The sequence below is a fragment of the Agelaius tricolor genome, unplaced genomic scaffold (assembly GCF_023055355.1).
Source record: "Agelaius tricolor isolate 1412-34295 unplaced genomic scaffold, bAgeTri1.0.p SCAF_14, whole genome shotgun sequence".
In the NCBI taxonomy this organism is placed as follows: domain Eukaryota; kingdom Metazoa; phylum Chordata; class Aves; order Passeriformes; family Icteridae; genus Agelaius; species Agelaius tricolor.
In genome coordinates this window covers 1942628-1961731 of record NW_027269274.1, presented here as the reverse complement: position 1 = coordinate 1961731, position 19104 = coordinate 1942628, and the positions used below count along the sequence as shown (strand labels likewise).

Below are 19104 nucleotides of genomic sequence, written 5' to 3'. Positions count from 1 at the left end.
GTGACAATTGGCGGCAAAACAATTTCTGTGGATGGTTTTTATCTCCTGAGGAACAACCGAGTTCTTCTGTTGAGTCAGAAAAACAAACTGTGCTGTGTCCTGTGCCCCGAGGAGCTCTCTGTGGTTTGAGGTGGGAATAGGTGTTCAGGTAATGCATTCCCAATCTTTTTCTCTCGGATTCATCCTCTGCCTGCTTTGTAAACTGCTCTGCACCGAGCTCCAAACTGCTTTTAGCTTCCCAGGGCAGGAAAAGACACTGCACGTCCCAGCGTGTCAGAAAACTCAGGGAAAATGACCTCCAGCTCTCAGGCACTTATTGCAAACCTATTTTAAATTGAATACACAAGCCCAGATAATACAGGCTGTTTGATAAGAAACATTAGAGAAATCCATAACATGAGGCTTTTTATTATGGGTTTATTACATCAATCTCTCCAGTGGGTAATGGAACTTGTAAATATACTCTTATGTAGGAGTCTCCTTGCGGGCTTTTTATTCATGCTGAAGTAAGCACAGCAAACTTATTTGCTGTCAGGGTACATTGAATTTAAGATTAGTATTTATTTTGGTTCTAAAGAGGTTCTGCTTTTGTGAATTGGAGGCTGGAGCAGCTGTAGGAGGGGAGGTGGGAGCTGCAGGAGGGCTTTGGGTGGAAAATGAGTTTTTCCAGGCAAACTGCTGGTCCCTGTATGGGATACAGGGAATGTGCCCATTAAGGGCTGTGGGTCGTGTGCTCAGAGCTCCTTCAGGAGGGAAAGCTCACTTTGTTTAAGCAGGAGCTTGCTGGGTGTTCATTGACTAAACCCAGCAAGATGAAAAATCATCCATGGGATTAGAGAAATATTTAAGGGATGTATTGCCAGCGTTGCAGCGCAGTGCAAACACGGGCACGGCGCTCTCTGCTCTGTAAACATTTGTTCTTTACTGGGAAAATGCTTTTAATTCTCTTCTAGAGGTAAACAAAGTAATGCTGCTGCAGCAGGGCTTTGCTTACTTGGGAGAAGCCGAGGGGACGTTTGTGCTGAGTAAAGAGTGGAGGGAAAGTTCACAGAGAAGTTCACAAAGGAGTTCAAATCATAGCAAAAACCGAGAACAGCTCACAAGTTTTTAAGCAGATTTGTTGGAGGATGTAGTGGTTAATTGGTGGTTGTCGTAATACAGGGAAAACAGTCCTTAATTAGAGGATGTTAATTGGGCAGACAGACAGAAGCCTGCTGAGGTGACAGCAAAGTTGGCTTTAACTCAGGATTTTACCAGGTTTTTTAGGACTCTCCATCCCTGGCAGTGCCCAAGGCCAGGTTGGACACTGGGGCTTGGAGCAGCCTGGGACAGGGGAAGGTGTCCCTGCCATGGCAGGGGTGGCACTGGCTGGGTTTAAAGTCCATTCTGGGTGGCTTTAAGGTCCATTCTGGGTGGGTTTAAGGGCCATTCTGGCTGGGTTTAAGGTCCATTCTGGGTGGGTTTAAGTTCCATTCTGGGTGGGTTTAAGGTCCTTTCTGGCTGGGTTTAAGGTCCATTCTGGGTGGGTCTAAAGTCCATTCTGGGTGGGTTTAAGGTCCATTCTGGCTGGGTTTAAGGTCCATTCCCACCCAAAACCCGCAGCAAAGCAGGAAGGATGTACCTTACACAGCTGCAGAATGAACCAGGTTCAAGTTACGTCTGCATTTCCAAAAATGACAAAGATCTTTTGTGCTGTGTGAGACAGATTATGAGTGAAGAATGAAGGGTGTGTGTGTTCAATTAAGGTCTGAGGGAAACGAATGCGCCTGAGCCACGAAACCACAACTGTGTCAAACCCACCTGAAAGAAACCACCCTCACCTGGCTGGGCACTTCCCTCTGGGCCAGGCCAGCTCCTAAAATGCACCAGCAGAAAGATCAGCACTAATTTTGATGTCTCTTCTCCCATGTGTTAATTACATATGATCACCTCCATCTCTTGCATTTTCAAAAGACAGTTTTTAAGAAAGATGTTTGTTCGCATGTCTTTATGTTTGTTTTCATGACTTTATGTTTGTTTTCTTGTCTTTATGTATATTTGTCTTCATGTATTTATGGTTATTTTCATGTCTTCGTGTTAGTTTCCATGTCTTTATGTGTTTGTTTTCATGTCTGTACCTTTGTTTTCATGTCTTCATGTATTTTCTTTTCATATCTTTATGTTTTTCATATCTTTATGTGTGTTTGTTTGTATGACTTTGTTTCATGTCTTTACGTTCATTTTCATGTCTTTCTGTATGTTTGTTTTGTCTTTGTTTCTTTTCATAATTTTATGTTTGTTTCCATGTCTTTATGTATGCTTTCATGTCTTTATGTGTTTCTTTTCATGTCTTTGTTTATTTTCATGTCTTTCTGTATGTTTCTTTTCATGTCTTTGTTTATTTTCATGTCTTTATGTGTGTTTCTTTTCATGTCTTTATTTTCATGTCTTTCTGTATGTTTCTTTTCATGTCTTTATTTTCGTGCCTTTATATTTTTCCTATCTTTCTGTATATTTGTTTTCATGTCTTTACACTTGTTTTCATGTGTTTCTGTTTGTTTTTATGTCTTTCTGTATGATTGTGTTCATCTCTCTCTATGTTTGTTTTCATCTCCTCTGTGTTTGTTTTCATGTCTTCATGTTTTCATATCTTTGTTTCCATCTTTCTGTATTATCGTTTTCATCTCTTTCTCTAAGTTTGTTTTCATATCTTTCTGCATGTTTGTTTTCATATCTTTCTGCATGTTTGTTTTCACGTCTTCATGTTTATTTTCATGTCTTCATGTTTCTGTTTATGTCTTTGTGTTTATGTTTATGCCTTTCTGTTTGTTTTCATGCCTTTACATTTATTTTAATACCTTTATATTTGTTTCCATGTCTTAGAGCTGCTTTTGGCCACTTCCTCTTCCCAACCTCCCTGCAGCCGCAGTGCTGAGGGTGCTGAAACTCTCAGCAGTGATGCCTTGAGCAGCAAATGGCTCAGGAGGGGCTCTGTGGCTTTGAATTCTTGCTGCTCACAGAACAAGGCCCTGCCCAGGCAGCAGTGATCCATAAAGAGTTATTCCCTGGTTAATTACTGTGCCTGCACTTTTCTCCTTATGGAGTGTGCTGCTGTGCTTACTGGAGAGGAGTTAAAGCCCAAGCTCTCTGTCCCAGATAAAAGGCTGCTTACAGAAATTCTTATTTGTCTTTGAGGCTTCTGGGGAAAAAAAAAAAAAAGGTTTTTCATAGTGTGTTCTCAATCCAGTATAATCCTTAATTTTCAAAACACAGAAAGCTTTTTTTTGAAATTGTAATGAAAAAATTGCTGAAGCAGTGCACATTATTTCGATTACCCATTAAGCCTTCTCTGCTCTAGAATGAAATTACGTGATTTTAGTTAATTTTCTTGCTTTTAACTTCTGACTTATAATTTACCAAAAGAGAAAAACAAACCACTACAACTTTTCTGGCCTCCCATTACTCCCAAAACAAGTAATGCAAGTCAGCTCCTATTTTGGCATCTTTCTGATATTTTGGGCTTTTCATACTAAAACACAGACAAGAGCAACATTTAGTTTGCACCATAGTTCTGATCTGTGACTTCCATAAGGCTTCAGCATTATATTGGTTTGGCATAAATGGACTTTGCATAGTGAGTGATTTATTTCACTTCATTTCATGTTGATCCTAGCAGCACAGTAAACCATAATTTCTTGGTGAACAATGAAATAAAATTGGGTTTTAATTATAAAGTAATAGGCCTTGATCAGATGAAGGAAATCCATGTGATCCCCCTCAATTTAGCTCTTGCCTCCTCATCAATATTGAATTTGCATTTTGCATAATGCTGCATCTCAGTGCTCTCTAGGTGAGGAACCAGAGTCTTCACAAGTAAAGAAAAATTAAATTTTACCCTTGGGAAAGGCTCTGTTGGGAAACTGAGACTCTTGGATGTCACAGAATCATGGAATTGTTGAGATTGGAAAAGCCTCTGAGAGCATTGAGTCCCCAGCAGTGCCAAACTCACCTCCTGCCCTGTCCCCAAATGTCACATTCACCCTCCTGAGCACTCCAGGGACGGTGCCTCCCCTGCAGAGCCTGTTCCAATGCCTGACCACCCTTTCAGTGAAGATATTTTCCCAAATATCCCATCCAAACCTGCCTGAAACTGAAGGCCATTTCCTTGTATTGCATTCAAGACTCTGTTTCCAGAAGCAGCTTTCTCCTGCTATTGAAACACCACAAAAAGGAGCTTCCCTTCCCAAAGCTGAGCTGGGCAGGGCAGTTTGAAATGGACCAAACTATTCCCTGGAGGTGAATTCTGTCTCTGGGGCATCCCCATGGTGCTGCTCTTTAGAGGTGAGCCAGGGGTGTGTGAGAGCTTCACCTGCTCGTGCGACACCAGGGGGAAGAAAGGCTCTGCTGACAAATGCCATCCCTCTGAGCAGGCTTGGAGAGAGCTAAATTGCAGTGTCAGAAGGCAGAAGTCAGGGTTTTGACAGCTATTACTGATACCTTTTCCCTGCTGTGTCGCTTGAAAGTTCATAACATTTAAAGAAATTAAAGGAATGCATGTTATCTGTGGGCAGACTGTTCAACCTGCACTCCTGGCTGCTCCTTTGATGCTTTGCTGATTGAACTCTGAGAACTTGATTTAAACCTGCCTCAGTTTGGCATTTTGATGTTAATTTTAGGGCTGGGTTCGTGTGATTGTGTGTCTGTGTTTGCATGGAGGCTCTGGTCGCTCTGCAGGGATGACCCAGCAGAAAAATGGGGATAAATGGTGATTTTAGGGCTGGGGAGTGCCCATGGTGGGGTGGCCAGTGCTGGTGTGTGCCAGCTTCCAGAGGCACAGCAGGAACCCTCTGTTCTCTAATTTCCCACTGGGCACTGGGATTGGCTTTTGTTCCTGCTCTGCTGAGGGTTGCAGGAGCGTTTTCAAAAACAACAATGAAAGAAATTGAAGGGCAACTCCTCAAATGTGCCCTGAATTGGAGCAATTCCAGCCACTCCAACAAAGTTACAGGAGTGAGAGCAGCTGAGCTGCCAGCCCAGTGCCCAACAGCAGCCTTGAAATGCCTGAAATCCATTTATGGAACAGAACTACCTGGAGATTACAGCCTTGGATGCTGTTTACAGGATTGTTTTCTTGCTTTAGCAGCAGTGAGAAGTGAGGGAGGTTTTGCTGTCCAGGGTTGGGGTGTGCAGTGCCTGCCAAGGAAGGGCTTGGATTCTCAATTCCTCCTCCATCTAGGAAACCCAGGAAATACCACACCTGAGGCCCTGGTAATTCCATCTGCTTATTCACAAATATTTGAGAGGTGAATCCGTGGCCTGAGCTGCTCTGTAAATAGCTGGATGAAAAGCTGGCAGGGATCAGCTCTCCTCTGACAGAGGCTGATGTACTTAAAGCTGGAGGGAGAAAAGAGGCTTCACCTTGAAGCCAAGCACAGAGAGCTCCTTTCACCTTGAAGCTTTCTGCAGCATTTGGCTCCTCAATCAAGGCAGAGCCCGGACACATTGCCACAGTTGTCTTTGTTTTTGCAGCAATAGATGAGACAGAGATTATAGGTTATTGCCCCAGGGACTTGTCTTTTCTAAGGCTTGGGGATTTTATGGGAAAGAGGTTTTTTCCCTGTGTAACTCTGCCTGTCTGCTGCTGGCTGGGGAGGATGGCATTTGTTAACCTGGCTTTTACACACCGTCCTGATTACAGCAGAGATTCAAATCAATCCCAGCCCAGGGAGGTACTGTGGAAAGGAAATATGTGGCTTTAAAATATGTACATGTAACCAACTACTTCTGCTTTTTTAATCTACCCACTTTACAGTCCCTGTCATACTCAAGACAGCTGAAAGTTTTACAATAATGATGTGTGTTCTTGGAAGACTACAATTGTATCAGCACCTTACATTTTACTAATAAATCAATAGATAATTAGCACAGGCCTTGGAAACATTTCTATTCCCAAGTAGCTCTATCCAAGAGTGTCCAGCCCTGGTGGTAGCACCATTAGCACTGCATTCACCTGATTTCTGCTATTGTTTTATATTCAGAGCTCTGTCATGGGCTGATATTGTCCTCAACAGGGCACTGTGAGTTCCTCTGTTTATTTTCCTGCTCTGGGCTGTGGTGACTCAGGGAAGAGCCTGTGTGCTGAAGAAATTTGTGATTTTCTGCAGTACTGAGCAATGTGCTTTTGTGGGACACTGGAGGGGATATGTGTGGTTATAATCAGGTTGTTTACTTGCTAAGAGAACTCAAATTGCATCCTGGTAAATGAGGGTTTTGTCAGAGGATAGGTCACCCTTGTCCTGTGGTGAGAATGGACTCTCCCAGCAGTCTGGAGCCAGGAGAGGAGGCACAGGGAATATCCACATTTGTGTGTTGGATATCCACATACAAATATCTACATACAAATATCCACATTTGTGTGTAGGATATCCACATGTGAATATCCACATTTGTGTGTATGACCAGAGCTCAGGGCACACTCTGAGTTTAACCCTGCCTTTCACCCAGGCTGTTCCAGGTCCTCAGGTAGCTCCTCAATGGAGCTGTCAGTGCTGAATCCCCCTCCAGTGCTGGAGCTCTTCCAGGCCTTACCAGAGGGGATATTTATTCCCTCCCGGGCTCCTGTGGTCTCTGGGGAATACCTGACCCTGCTTTGGAGCTTGGGTGCCAGACCCTGGTGTGGCAGGGCTGTGCCCTGGGCTGGGACAGCAGAGGGGACAGCAGAAGGCTCAGAGCACCTGTTGGACACCTGCAGGTGCCACAAAAGAAGCCCAGTCTTGTATCAAGGGGCTGTCCCCAAAGATGCAGAGCTACAAGTGGAAAACACCACTTCATACGCTTTTAAAATGTCTGGGGTTTAGCCTTTTTTTATTTTATTTCTTTGAACAGGAAGCACTTTTAGTGGGTCTTGTTCATTGAGCAGTCTCCAGAATCAGTCACAGCAGGACTGTGTGGCGTGAAATATTCTCAGTTTGAATTTGAAAGCCAAGTGCAGCTGCTGTTAACAGGAATGATAGGCAGGAAGGAAGGAGAGAGCCATGCAGTGGAGCCCTTTGCTGCTCAGGAGGATGGAGTGCAGCTGCTCACCTTGAAGAGCAGGCTGCTGTGCAATCAGCCGTGCCCTTGAGCTGTCCCATCCATTCCTCTCCCCACTCTTCTGGAGAGCTGCTCTTCCCAAGGTGCAGTTTTGTCTCAGAGAAATACCAGCTTGTAGCAGTGTGTGAAAACAGCCCAGCACACAGAGCAGGGAGCAATTCCCTCCGCAGCAAACAAGGAAAGCATTTCTCTCATTTACCCTGGATATACTCCAAGAATTCTCTGTTCAGTTTAGTTATTATCTTTCCCCACGGTGTGGAATATTCAATTAAACTTCCTCTCAAATTGGCCATAACTTTCAATGGAAATTAAAGCAGTTCTATTTAGGTACCAGTATCTGTCACCAGGCTTAATGTTCAGAGAGAATAGCAATGGTTCCACCTGTTTGGTGGGAATTAACCTCGGCTGACATTCCTCACGTTTCAATTCCTCAAAAGCAGGGGAAGCTGACAGCATTCAGCATCCAACTGCACGGGCTGGCTCTCAGCTTTGGGGTACTGCAGGGACACAGCAAATACACTCTTCATTTGGAATTTATTCCAATTAATCTGGCTTTTTTTTTTTTTTAAATTGGTTTTGTAATTCACCAGGGGGAAAAATATATATTGAGCAGAATGTTCTTTGAAATGATCTCTCACTTTCCATCCAACACCATATGGACACACACCTCCTTCTGTGCTTAAAATGCTTCTTTTATTGTCAAATCCACTGAAATTTCCTAGATCCTGCCTCTGAGTGAAAGAAACACACTTCTGTCAGAGGAGGCAGACCCAGAGCAGGAGTACATTTGTTTTATCTGACAAGGAGGGGGAAAAATGCTTTTTTGGAAGCCAATCTCGTTTGCAGGTTGTCTTAAGCTGAGGGCGGCTCGTGTTCGTTCTGGGTTAACTCATTTAAGAAATGTAACTCAGAAAAATAAAATCTGCCCCTGGGAGTGTCTCACCAGTTAGTTTGGCTGGGAAAGTTATTTATTTTATTGTCCTGGGGCGGTGGGAAATGTGTGAGGAATGGCAGCAGCTGTTGAATGGTGAAAAAGGGAAGTGGACCAAAATAGCTGAGCACTTTCAGGTGTACACAGACATGCACTGCTTCTTGTTCTTTCTTGATGAAAGGCCCAAAAAAGAGTTATTGGACACAATCTGATGAGAAGGGTGAGGGGAAAAGCCTCTAAGCACAGCCAAGGGCCTCCTGCTGGCCTCGGTGGTTTCTGTGGATTGAGCTCAGTGCTCACCAGTGATAAGCCAAAAATTGTTATCAGTGGTGGAGAGCAAGTCCCTGGACATTGCTGCGACAGAAAGAAAGTTACCACTTTGAATTTATTAAAAAAAGTGTAGGATTTGCATTTCAGAGTTATCCAAACAGCAAAACTTTGCTCCCACAAAAGCAGACACTTCAGTGGAGCAAAAGCCTTTGGCTGTGCTGACAATGAACATCTGAGCAACACAACTTAGTCAAAAATTGGCTTTTTCTGGTGCAGGCACTTGTAGTTTCCTGTCTGCAAGGATCTAGATGGCAGCTTGTTTTATTTATTAGAGACTCTTTAGTGCTCTGTGAAGCAAATCCTCCTCCTGTGGCAGGTTCTGTGGCTCAGCCCTTATCATCCAGTGGTGGGATCTGGGCTGCAGTGATTTCAATCACACATTAAGGCTGCAGCAAAGCAGCTCCACAGGCTGAAGATTAAATAGTTTGGACTTGCTTATCTTGGTTATACACAGGCAGCAATAAGAGGAAGAAGAAAGGCACTCAAAATAATTTTATCTGGGCAGTGTAGTGAGGTTTTTCCTGCTCCCCTGCTCCCCTGGCAGGCTGCAGCTGCTCTCAGAGCTTCTCCCTCTGCTTGAAAATCACACCAGGGTTTTTCCTCCTGCTGCCCAACAGCGAGGGCAGGCATTTTCTTTTTGCTATATAAAAGCTGAATGTTGAACGGTGTCAGCAGCAGGTGGAATATTTGGAAATGTTTTAATTTGATCTTTCATGAGCTTCCACCTGAGCTTGGGTGAATGGAGTTACTCAGTGGACAAATCAGCCTTTTCACCTATTTGGCACTATTCTACCTTCAGTTCTCTGTCTGAGTCTGTGTTTTTTAAGTTGTTAATTGCTCAGTAATTAATGGCACGGACAGGATGGGGTGGCTCTTACATGTTCATTAACCCTTGAAGAGCAGGATGCTGCAGGTTCACCCCTGCTCCTGCAGCCAGCTGATGTCCTGGAGGTTGGGGACACTTTTGGACCCTCAGGCTTGTTCCTGTTTCCCACCTCAAGTAGCTGAACTGCTCACTTTTAATGCAGGCTGTGTTTTCCTGGGATGGCAGGAGGACCAAAGTCAGACCTTTGGTGTGATGTGATATAAATTGACACCCTCTAATTGAAATAACAGCAGGTGACAGCCCAGAGAGGGGTGTGAGGCAGGTGACAGAGGCAATCACACACACCCCTGAGTCAGCAGGCCCTGACTGGATTACCTGGGGTGCTCCTGCCACCATCAGACTCTGTGCTCCTGGGATTTCAGGCACCTCTTACACAGGGCCTGGGCACTTGTGTATTTTTCAGTGAGAGAAATGGATACATTCAGATATATTTTAAATCTCTTGCTTTCAAAGCCACTCCTACAGTTCTCAGAGCTATAATCCTTATGGGCCAGGCTATAATATTCTTTCTCAGGGTGAATGAGGCTGCTCAGGGAGTGCAGGGTCCCAGGAACAAGCTTGGATGCCATAATCCAGTCCCTTATGCTTTATGGCTGTTATTATCTTTTCCCACCAGCAACATGAGTTGCACACAGGTGTAATTTAAAGCTAGAGATGATGTGAATGTGTTTTGAATAACAGATGAGTTTCAGCCAGGTATCGTTAGCATATAATTAAAAATAAAGAGAAATACCAGGCCTGTGACTGTGCTTGTGGTGGGGCCTGAGGGAGGGGGCAGAGGTGATTCCTTTCTAATCTTCCTGGCAGAGTCTCTGTGAAACACTTCTGTGGAGATGGATTTGCTCTCCCTGAGTGAAGGGCTGTTGTTCTGTCCTTGGTAAATCCAGCTGATTTCCCAGGGTCAGGCAATATCAGGGTTATTCTCATTCATTCTCACCTTCCTTGCATCTGGAAGATCCATCATCTCCTGTTCACTCTTTTTTTTTTCCTATATTTTTGTACATCCCATCATCTCTAAATTTTATTTATTCATTTTTCCCTGACCCTCCTATACCCACAGATTTCCTGTATCTACACCTGGGTGGGTTTCCAGCAGCCTGACTGAGTTGAATTCTGTGTTCACATCCCTGCAAGTCCCTGCACACTGAAAGAACAGAGTCTGCAGGGCAGCAGAAGATTGGAAAATAATGTAAAAATGTTAAATTAAGGTTCCTTCCAGTCACCTTCTGACTGTGAGCACTTCCAGCATGTCCTCACTTGCTCTGAACTTGGAGGAGCAGCCAGGCATTGACACTGATGAGAGGAAAAGTCTCGGTGAAATCAGGATAGCTGATCTTTTCAGGCAGGAAAAGTTGGTGTCTTTTGTGTTCTGAACAGCCACTGTGGAGATAAAACTGAGACAAACAGGGTGGAGAGCAGGGAGTTTAGTCAGAGCTTTCTGTGGGTGTTTGGAGCAGTGTCAGTGAATTTCCTGAAATTCTGCAGAGCACTGGGCAGGGAAGAGCTGCACCTCAGGGATGGGCCTGTGAGCAGCTCCCAGCTCTGAGAGAGGATAAATTGATAAGGTGGAGTGGCTGAGCAGAGAGGAAGGGAGAAAGGGAGGACTTAACAGCTCAAAAAATCAGGGTGTATTTTTAAAACTAAGGAGGAAAGGCAGCTCAAGGCAGGCTCCCGTCAGTAATCACCAACCTCAGAGTGCTGGACTGCTGGGAAGTGGCTCCTGAGCTCCTTGAAGGTCGTGTCAGCTTGTTTTGCCAAAATATTTTCCCTCTCCTACCTGTATCTAGTGTGAGTTTTTAATGCTCTGAAGGGCAGGAGGGTGGAATGTCCTTGTCAGGCTGGGAGCCCATTCCTGGGAGGTGTGGGGCAATGCCAGGGCACTGGGATTTGAATCGAGCTCTGCTATGACAGCAGTGCCTGTTCCCATTGTTTGAACTTTGGGTGAGCTTCCATTCTGTGCTCTGTTCAGTGTAGGACATTTTCATTACTCCACGTGAGCTTCAGTGGCTTTTGGGAAAAAAAATAAAATAAAATAAATCTGCCATTATCAACTAAATGAAGTGACACCAGATCTTTTCCAAGGTGAATGGCACATGGCCTCTTGCTGCTGAGACTCTGTTTTACATTTCAAGGCTGGAACGTGGGGATTCCTTGTGTGACCTGTCCCCTGTCCCTGTTCTGCAGATGACAACACCCTGCACGGGCCAGTGTTCCTCCAGGAGCCCGACAGTGTCATCTTCCCCCTGGACTCCGAGGAGAGGAAAGTGAAGCTGAGCTGTGAAGTGAAAGGAAATCCCAGACCAACCATTGGGTTTGTTCAGTGTTTGACTGTTCTCAGAGCCTTTCTGCTATCAGTGATGTCCCTGGAGGCCACCACAGTGCTGATCCCAGAAGAGTCCCCAGGGGCAGCTCTGATCTCTGCTCTGTGGCCAGGGATGGGGCCCAGGCAGGGGCTGGAGCTGGGCCAGGGGGGTTTGGGGTTGGCTTTTAGGGAAAGGTTCTTCCCCCAGAGGGTGCTGGCACTGCCCAGGGAATGGGCACAGCCCCAAGGCTGCCAGAGCTCCAGGAGGGTTTGGAAAACCCTCCCAGGGTGGGATTTGGGGTGTCCTGGCCAGGATGGTCCTTGTGGGTCCCTTCCAGCTCAGGATGTTCTGTGATCCTGGGGCATTAGGAACAGAGGGAATGGACACCAGGAAATCTCCAGGTATTGCAACTCAATGGCAAACCTTGGACAGGAGTTCTAAAATGCTACAAAAGGATTATAAACAGTCCTGGCTCTCAGATTACCCATCCTTTCCCATAAACATGGACAAGGCTCCTCATTCTTTTCAGCTTTAGCAGCTGCTTTGGGATCCTTGGAGGAAGGTGCTGTCCTCCTGCAGTGCTGCTGCTGTAAATCATTGGTGCTGCCCTTCTCTCCCCTCTGGTGCCTCTCACTCTGCTCACCAGTAAATGCCACCCTGAAACCAGTGAGAGGCACCAGGCCTCTGCCTCTGGGCTGTCTCCTGACACAGCTGTTTAATGCCATGAACCCATGGATCCATGCTGCAAACACAGCTCCAGAGCTGCCCTGGGCACTCAGGAGCTGCAGGGGCTGGGATTCCTCAGTGCCCCACTTTGTGCCAGCATCTGCCAGGAGGGAATTTTCTTAAATTTATAAACAAACAAACAGCAAGCTAGGAAAGGGGGGAAAATATCCTCAGTGGACTTGAATGGGTTAGAGATCCTGTCTCAGGGACTTCCCCTTGCCAAGTGATCAATTCCAAAGAGCAGCAGCACCAACAACTACAGAAGCATTAATCCTTTCAGAGACTGAAATATATGTCAAGGATATTGCTCTTGCAGTTAAATACTGGAATATTTCAATACCGCTCAGGATATTTGCATTTTTGTGCTGTCTTTTTTATTGTTTTATTTTTAATAAGTAGTCAGAGCCATTCTAAATCTTCCTTTACTTACTTCAGGCTGTGTTTCCAAACAGCCAGGAGCACCAGCAGAGTTTAACTTTGGCATTGTGTGCTGCAGGTGGAAGTTAAATGGAAGCAGCATTGACGTGGGCATGGATTTCCACTACAGCCTGCTGGGAGGAGCCCTGCTCATCAACAACCCCAACAGAAGCCAGGATGCTGGCACCTACCAGTGTGTGGCAACAAACCCCTTTGGAACCATTGTCAGCAGAGAGGCCAAGCTGCAGTTTGCCTGTAAGTCAGCCTCTGTTCCTGTGCTGGAAAAACTGGGAGCTGGGGTCTTTTTCCAGTTTTTCCTGGTGGGTTGTGGGGTGTTCTCTGTGGGAAATGGGTGTGTGGAGAGTTCTCAAGGCCCACCCAGTGTGTGCATCCCTGTGCAAACTTTGAGATGAGAAATGCTGATTTAGAAATGCCATGGGATAGGATGGACATTATTGAGAAAGAAATAGAACTAGAAACAAGTTTCAAAGGATGGCCTTGCAAATAAGACTGGATACTTTGGAGAAATAGAACTATGAAAGATGCATTGTAGTGGCACCCACTGCATGCATGATTGTCTTTAAGCCATTTACAGCATGGTGTGGCTAAAACTGATAGGCCAAGAGAACAAACACTTATAGTGTTTTGTAATTAGGAAATAGTTGGCTTCTGATTGTGATGGCATGAATTATGACATTTGTATTGTCTCACCCTTCACATGAGACTGAAAATGGAATAAAAGTTTGTGTAACACCTCTCAGTTACCCCATCTCTGGGTCAGAAAAGGGCATTGCCCAACAAATCAACAACCCCAACAGAAGCCAGGATGCTGGCACCTACCAGTGTGTGGCAACAAACCCCTTTGGAACCATTGTCAGCAGAGAGGCCAAGCTGCAGTTTGCCTGTAAGTCAGCCTCTGTTCCTGTGCTGGAAAAACTGGGAGCTGGGGGTCCTTTTCCAGTTTTTCCTGGTGGGTTGTGGGGTGTTCTCTGTGGGAAATGGGTGTGTGGAGAGTTCTCAAGGCTCACCCAGTGTGTGCATCCCTGTGCAAACTTTGAGATGAGAAATGCTGATTTAGAAATGCCATGGAATAGGACAGATGTTGTGGAGAGAGATGGAACTTGAACAAGTTTCAAAAGGTGGCCTTGCAAATAAGACTGGATACTCTGGAGAAATAGAACAATGAAAGGTGCAGTGTAGTGGACCCACAAGGGGTGATTTTAGGTGATTGGCTTTAAGGCATTTACAGCATGGTGTGGCTAAAGCTGATAGGCCAAGGAACACTTTTAGTGTCTTCTCTAACCAAAGGGATGGCAACCAGAATCAGCTGAATTAGGAAACACAGAGTGATTAAATTTACTACAAAGGCTCTGCCTCAGAGAAACAATAAAATTGGGCATGTGAAGCTTCACCCTTCATCTGAGCAACCCCTTATTTTTCCATCCTCATCTTGTGTTGTGTGGGTTTTGTTTTATCTCACTTTTATTTCTGAGGAAATGACCATTGGGTCTTATTTTGAGAATGATGGGTGAGATTTGAGGGTTTTCCCCCCTCCTTTTAAGAGTTAAATTGTGAATCTTGGGGCATCAGTAATGTGTGTGGTTCTTCAAGGGCTGTGATATTCTTCTGTAGCCTTTTCAGGGAAGATTAAGCTGTGATTGAGCCATTCAGCCTCCTGTGGAGGGCAGACAGGGTCAGCAATTTCATTCTTGAAATATGTATTTAGGTTACAAACTCATTATGATAAAAGTGCTAATATTTCCCCTGAATACTTGCTTTTTGATATGGCATTTTCATTTCAGGTTTGTCCTTTTTGATTTTTTCTTCCTCTCTCTTTTTCCATTTCTCTTCTCACTTTTATTTCTTTTTTTCCACGCTAGTTGTCTCTGAAATTGAACATATTTTCACTGAGTGAGGAATCTGCTGTGCCACAGTAACAGAATATGGATTAATGATACCCCAAGCCCTGTGCTTATAGCAACACAGGCTTTCAGAAAATAAAAGAGCTTTAAACTCTTGAGTATGGATCTAATAATGGCTTTTCCACAAAGATCCACGGAAACACAGCTGAACTAGATTAAATGATGTGCTTTTTATTTTAGGGGCTGGGGCTTAGCTTGATGATTTCATTGACTGTGCTGTGGTTTCTGTTGGGAATAGCCCTGGAATCAAGCAGGAGTTGTGCCTGGGAGGCAGCTCTGAGGCAGCATTTTGGGGCTGAGCCCACCCCTCCAGACCTGTGGCCAAAGTTGGTTTTGTGGCCCAGATCCTGCTTCCACTGAGGATGGAGATAAAGCTCCCATTGATTTCTGGTGGCACCAGAGCTGGCCCACAGCCCTCCCAAAGTGATGAATTTGCAGCTTGTTCTGCCTGCTCAGCTCCTGTCCCTTTGGCAGGGCAGGGAGGGTGAGCTCCCAGTGTGTCCTTGCCCATTACTGGATCACAGAATCACAGACAAATCCCCAGGCTGGGAGAGACCTGCAAGAGCATGGAGTCCAACCCAGCCCCAACCCCTCAACTAAACCCTGGCACCCAGTGCCACATCCAGGCTTTGTTAAACACACCCAGGCATGGGGACTCCACCACCTCCCTGGGCAGCCATTCCAGAACTTTATCACTCTTTCTGTAAAACACTTTTTCCTGCTATCCAGCCTGTATTTCCCTTGGTGCAGCTCGAGGCTGTGTGCTCTGGTTGTGTCAGTGCTGCTGGAGACAGAGCCCAGCCCCAGCTGAGCACAGGCCCCTTTCAGGAGCTGTGCAGTGATGGGGACAGCCCTGAGTCTCCTTTTCTCCAGGCTGAGCACCCCCAGCTCCTTCAAATGTTCCTCTCAGGGTTTGTGTTCCCAGCCCCTCTCCAGCCTCATTGCTCCCTCTGGACACACTCAAGCTGACCATGGAATCATGCATGGGATGGAACATCTCACAGGGGCTGGAAGTTGTTCTGTCACTCTCTAAGTTAGGGATCTCTTATTAGAGCCATATTGATGACTTTAAAGCTCTTTTATTTTCTGAAAGCCTGTGTTGCTATAAGCACAGGGCGTGGGGTGTCATTAATCCATATTCTGTTACTGTGGCACAGCAGATTCCTCACTCGGTGAAAATATGTTCAATTTCAGAGACAACTAGCGTGGAAAGAAAAGGGAAAAAGGGGGGAAGAGAAAGGGAAAAAGACAGGGGAAGAAAAATTCCCTGGAAGGAGATGGTGGCAAGGTGAGGGTTGGTTTCCTCTCTGAGGGAACAAGGGACAGGACAAGAAGAAATGGCCTCAAGTTGTGCCAGGGGAGGACATCAGGAAAAGTTTCCTTACTAAAGTGTGGCTGAGCACTGGAAAGGCTGCCCAGGGCAGTGGTGGAGCCCCCATGCCTGGAATTGCTCAGACAGTGGCAGATGTGGCACTTTGTGGTGGGGTTCAGTGGCCCTGGTGTCTGCTCAAAGGTTGGGCTTGACCTTAATGCCTGATTTATACCCACACCTCCGTGGTCATCAGATCACCATGGGAAGAAGTTCTCAAAATCACCCCTGGAGAAGCTCCTGTTCCTTGCAGACCCTTCTCAGGGCTGTGCATTTGGAGATCTGTGTGCTCAGATTTTTTAGTTCCATTTGGAGGCCTGTGCTGATCCTGCAGCCTGTCCCAGCTGGGCAGCACTGCTGGAAGGGCTTCAGAGGGAATGGGACAGCTCAGGGCTTCCCTTCTGCTTTAATCCTTGCTAAGACATGTCCAGGTTATCCCTGATCCCAGTGGGATGAGCCAGGCAGGACCATTCCTGCTCATTTGTGAGCTCCTATAGGGCAGCATCTCTAATTAGAGACAACTTTGAATTTATTTTGCCTTGCTGAGGCTGCAGTTTGTGTTTTACTGCCCAAGCTTTGGAACCAGGACAGTTTTGCACATCTCCAGTGCCCCCCACCCCAGGGGTCTCCAGGCTGTGTCTGCTTCACCTCCAAGCACAGACCAAGCCTCTGCCAAGAGGTGACCCCTCTCTTCTGCCATGGAGCCATCCCCAGTGCTCACAGATGAAAAATTCCCTCCCTGATGTGATAACTTGACTCAATTTGGCCCTAAACACCTCAGCAGGGTTTGCAGTTTAACCTGAAAATTCACAAAGCTGCTGCAGGATGCTGGTTTGGAAATGAAACCCTCTGGGAGCTGTGCAGGAGCTGCTGCCTTTCTCATCTCGCTGGTGGCTGTCACATGCTGCTGATTTGGAAATGGGTCTCCAAAGAGGGAAATCAAGTTTGAATCAGAGCTGGTTTTCAGCCATATCATTGTTTTGCCCCCTGTTGTTACAAAAACTGCCTGAGAGTGATGTCTGTGAAACAGGAGCTGTTAGAGAAATGGGATGTGTTTTCAGGGGGGTTTTATCTGTGGGAAGGATGAGGGGAGGATGGCTGATGTCCTTCCCCTGCTCTGTGCCCAGAGGCCTCGCTGAAATCCCCTTCCCAGCCCATGGCCATTTTCCAGGAAGGAGTTTCCCTGGAATCTGTAACTTGGCAGATCCATGCCCATGCTGTGGATGTTCTCTGCAGTTGGCCAAAGTGATGCTGAGATGTCCAGGGGCTGAGGGACCAATCTGAGGCCAAATGAGCCCCAGGGGAGCGGGGGGTGATGAGTCTGAAGGGAGGAGAGCTCTGAGGATGCTGCAGCAGGGCTGGAGCATCATGTGCTGCCCCAGGAGGCTGAAAGGAACGGGAGGGGTCTCCTTGTTCTCTTCCTCCTCCTCCTCCTCATCCTGCAAATGTCCCCAGACAGGTGGAATGTCTGATTTCCTGTGTGGAACTGAGCTGAGCTGTTTCACTGTGTCCCCAGTGCCTGAAGGACACGGTGTTGGCTGCTTTCCCCCTCTGGGCAGGGCAGCAGCTTCCACCCTGCCTCTGGTGCCTTCTCCATTGGATTATTCATGAGGGGTGATCCCTGGGGGTCCCTTCCTGCTCAGGATATTCTGATTCCATCCCAGGAACTCTTTTCTCTCTTCCTTGTTACCAAGAACCTCCTCTGAAGTGAAGGGAGTCACGCTGTTGTTTCTAAAAACTCTTCCCCACACACACTTGATTAAAAGAATTCATTTTACAGAAAGTTTTTTTTTTTTCTTCAAAAATAATTGTCCAACACGAATTAGCAGCCAGGACCCAGCACTGCACAGGGCAAAGAGTGGCAGAAAATCCTGTAATAACATGGTTGCAATGTGAATACTTTGGGGCTTTGACCTACTGTCCCAAAATAATTTCACTGTGGTGGTAGAAAGAGAAAATAACTCCCAACATCCTCCTGAAAAGGGCTTTTCTCAATATTCCCATTGCCAGAATGTTTGCTGTTATATCTTTTACACGAGTAAATCCCATAATTTTCACTGTTAGTTGCTAAGGAACACATTGTAATGGCTGCTCAAAGTCTTTACTGGTGAACCCTCATTGCCCTCCAGTGCATTCATTTTATCTTTTGGAGACTAAATTGTCAAGGAAATCACTCTTTCAAGAACAATTAATAATGAAAATATTTTTTTTTGGAGGGGTCTACTGAATTCCAAACAACCAAATCCACAATCCCATGGACTGGTCTGTGTGTTCAGCAAGCAAATGGGAGAATTTCCACAGGGATCACTGAAATCTGGGGGTTGATAAGAGATGATGTGTTGTGGTATTGTGAGAGTTCCCAGGATGAGGTGAGAGATGAGACTCTGGCTCCAAGTTTTCAGAAGGCTGATTTATTATTATATTATATTATATTATATTATATTATATTATATTAATTATAAAAAATATACTAAAACTATACTAAAGAAAGAGAAAGGAGACCTCAGAAGGCTAAACAAGAATGAATAATAAAAACCTGTGACTGACCAGAGTCTGACACAGTTGGACTGGGATTGGTCATTAAGTTAAAGCAATTCACATGCTGAGTAAACAATTCTCCAAATCACATTCCAAAGCAGCAAAACAGGGAGAAGCTGAGGTTTCCCAGGAGAAGAAATCCTGCCAAAGGGATTTTTTATAAAATATCATGGTGACAATGATGTGTTTTAAACCTTCTGGAAGTGCAGGATCCAGAGGGTTTGGGCTGGAAATGCAAGATCCAGAGGGTTTGGGCAGGAAATGCAGGAGGGTTTGGGCAGGAAATGCAGGAAATGCAAGAGGGTTTGAGCTGGAAATGCAGGATCCAGAGGGTTTGAGCTGGAAATGCAGGATCCAGAGGGTTTGGGCTGGAAATGCAAGATCCAGAGGGTTTGGGCAGGAAATGCAGGAAATGCAAGAGGGTTTGAGCTGGAAATGCAGGATCCAGAGGGTTTGGGCTGGAAATGCAGGAGGGTTTGGGCAGGAAATGCAGGAGGGTTTGGGCTGGAAATGCAGGATCCAGAGGGTTTGGGCTGGAAATGCAGGAGCCAGAGGGTTTGGGCAGGTTTTTGGGAGGCAGCTGGGGTGCTTGCTGTGCCTGGCTCTGCTCA

The 19104-nt window shown here is 45.8% G+C and overlaps 1 protein-coding gene across 3 annotated transcripts in view; it reads left to right on the top strand.

Moving 5' to 3' along the window:
* The window catches only part of LOC139595743 (contactin-4), a 275452-nt gene that overhangs the window by 158742 nt on the left and 97606 nt on the right, over positions 1-19104 (top strand). For 2 of the 3 annotated variants that reach the window (XM_071439313.1, XM_071439312.1), the window contains exon 1: positions 13463-13568. Coding sequence is in view for 1 of the 3 variants with exons in the window: in XM_071439314.1 (XP_071295415.1) it covers positions 11403-11529; positions 12744-12919 (303 nt within the window). In the remaining 2 variants the exon portion in view is untranslated. Of the gene's footprint in view, positions 1-11402; positions 11530-12743; positions 12920-13462; positions 13569-19104 lie in introns of those variants that run through there. The other variant, XM_071439314.1, reaches the window with a different exon arrangement.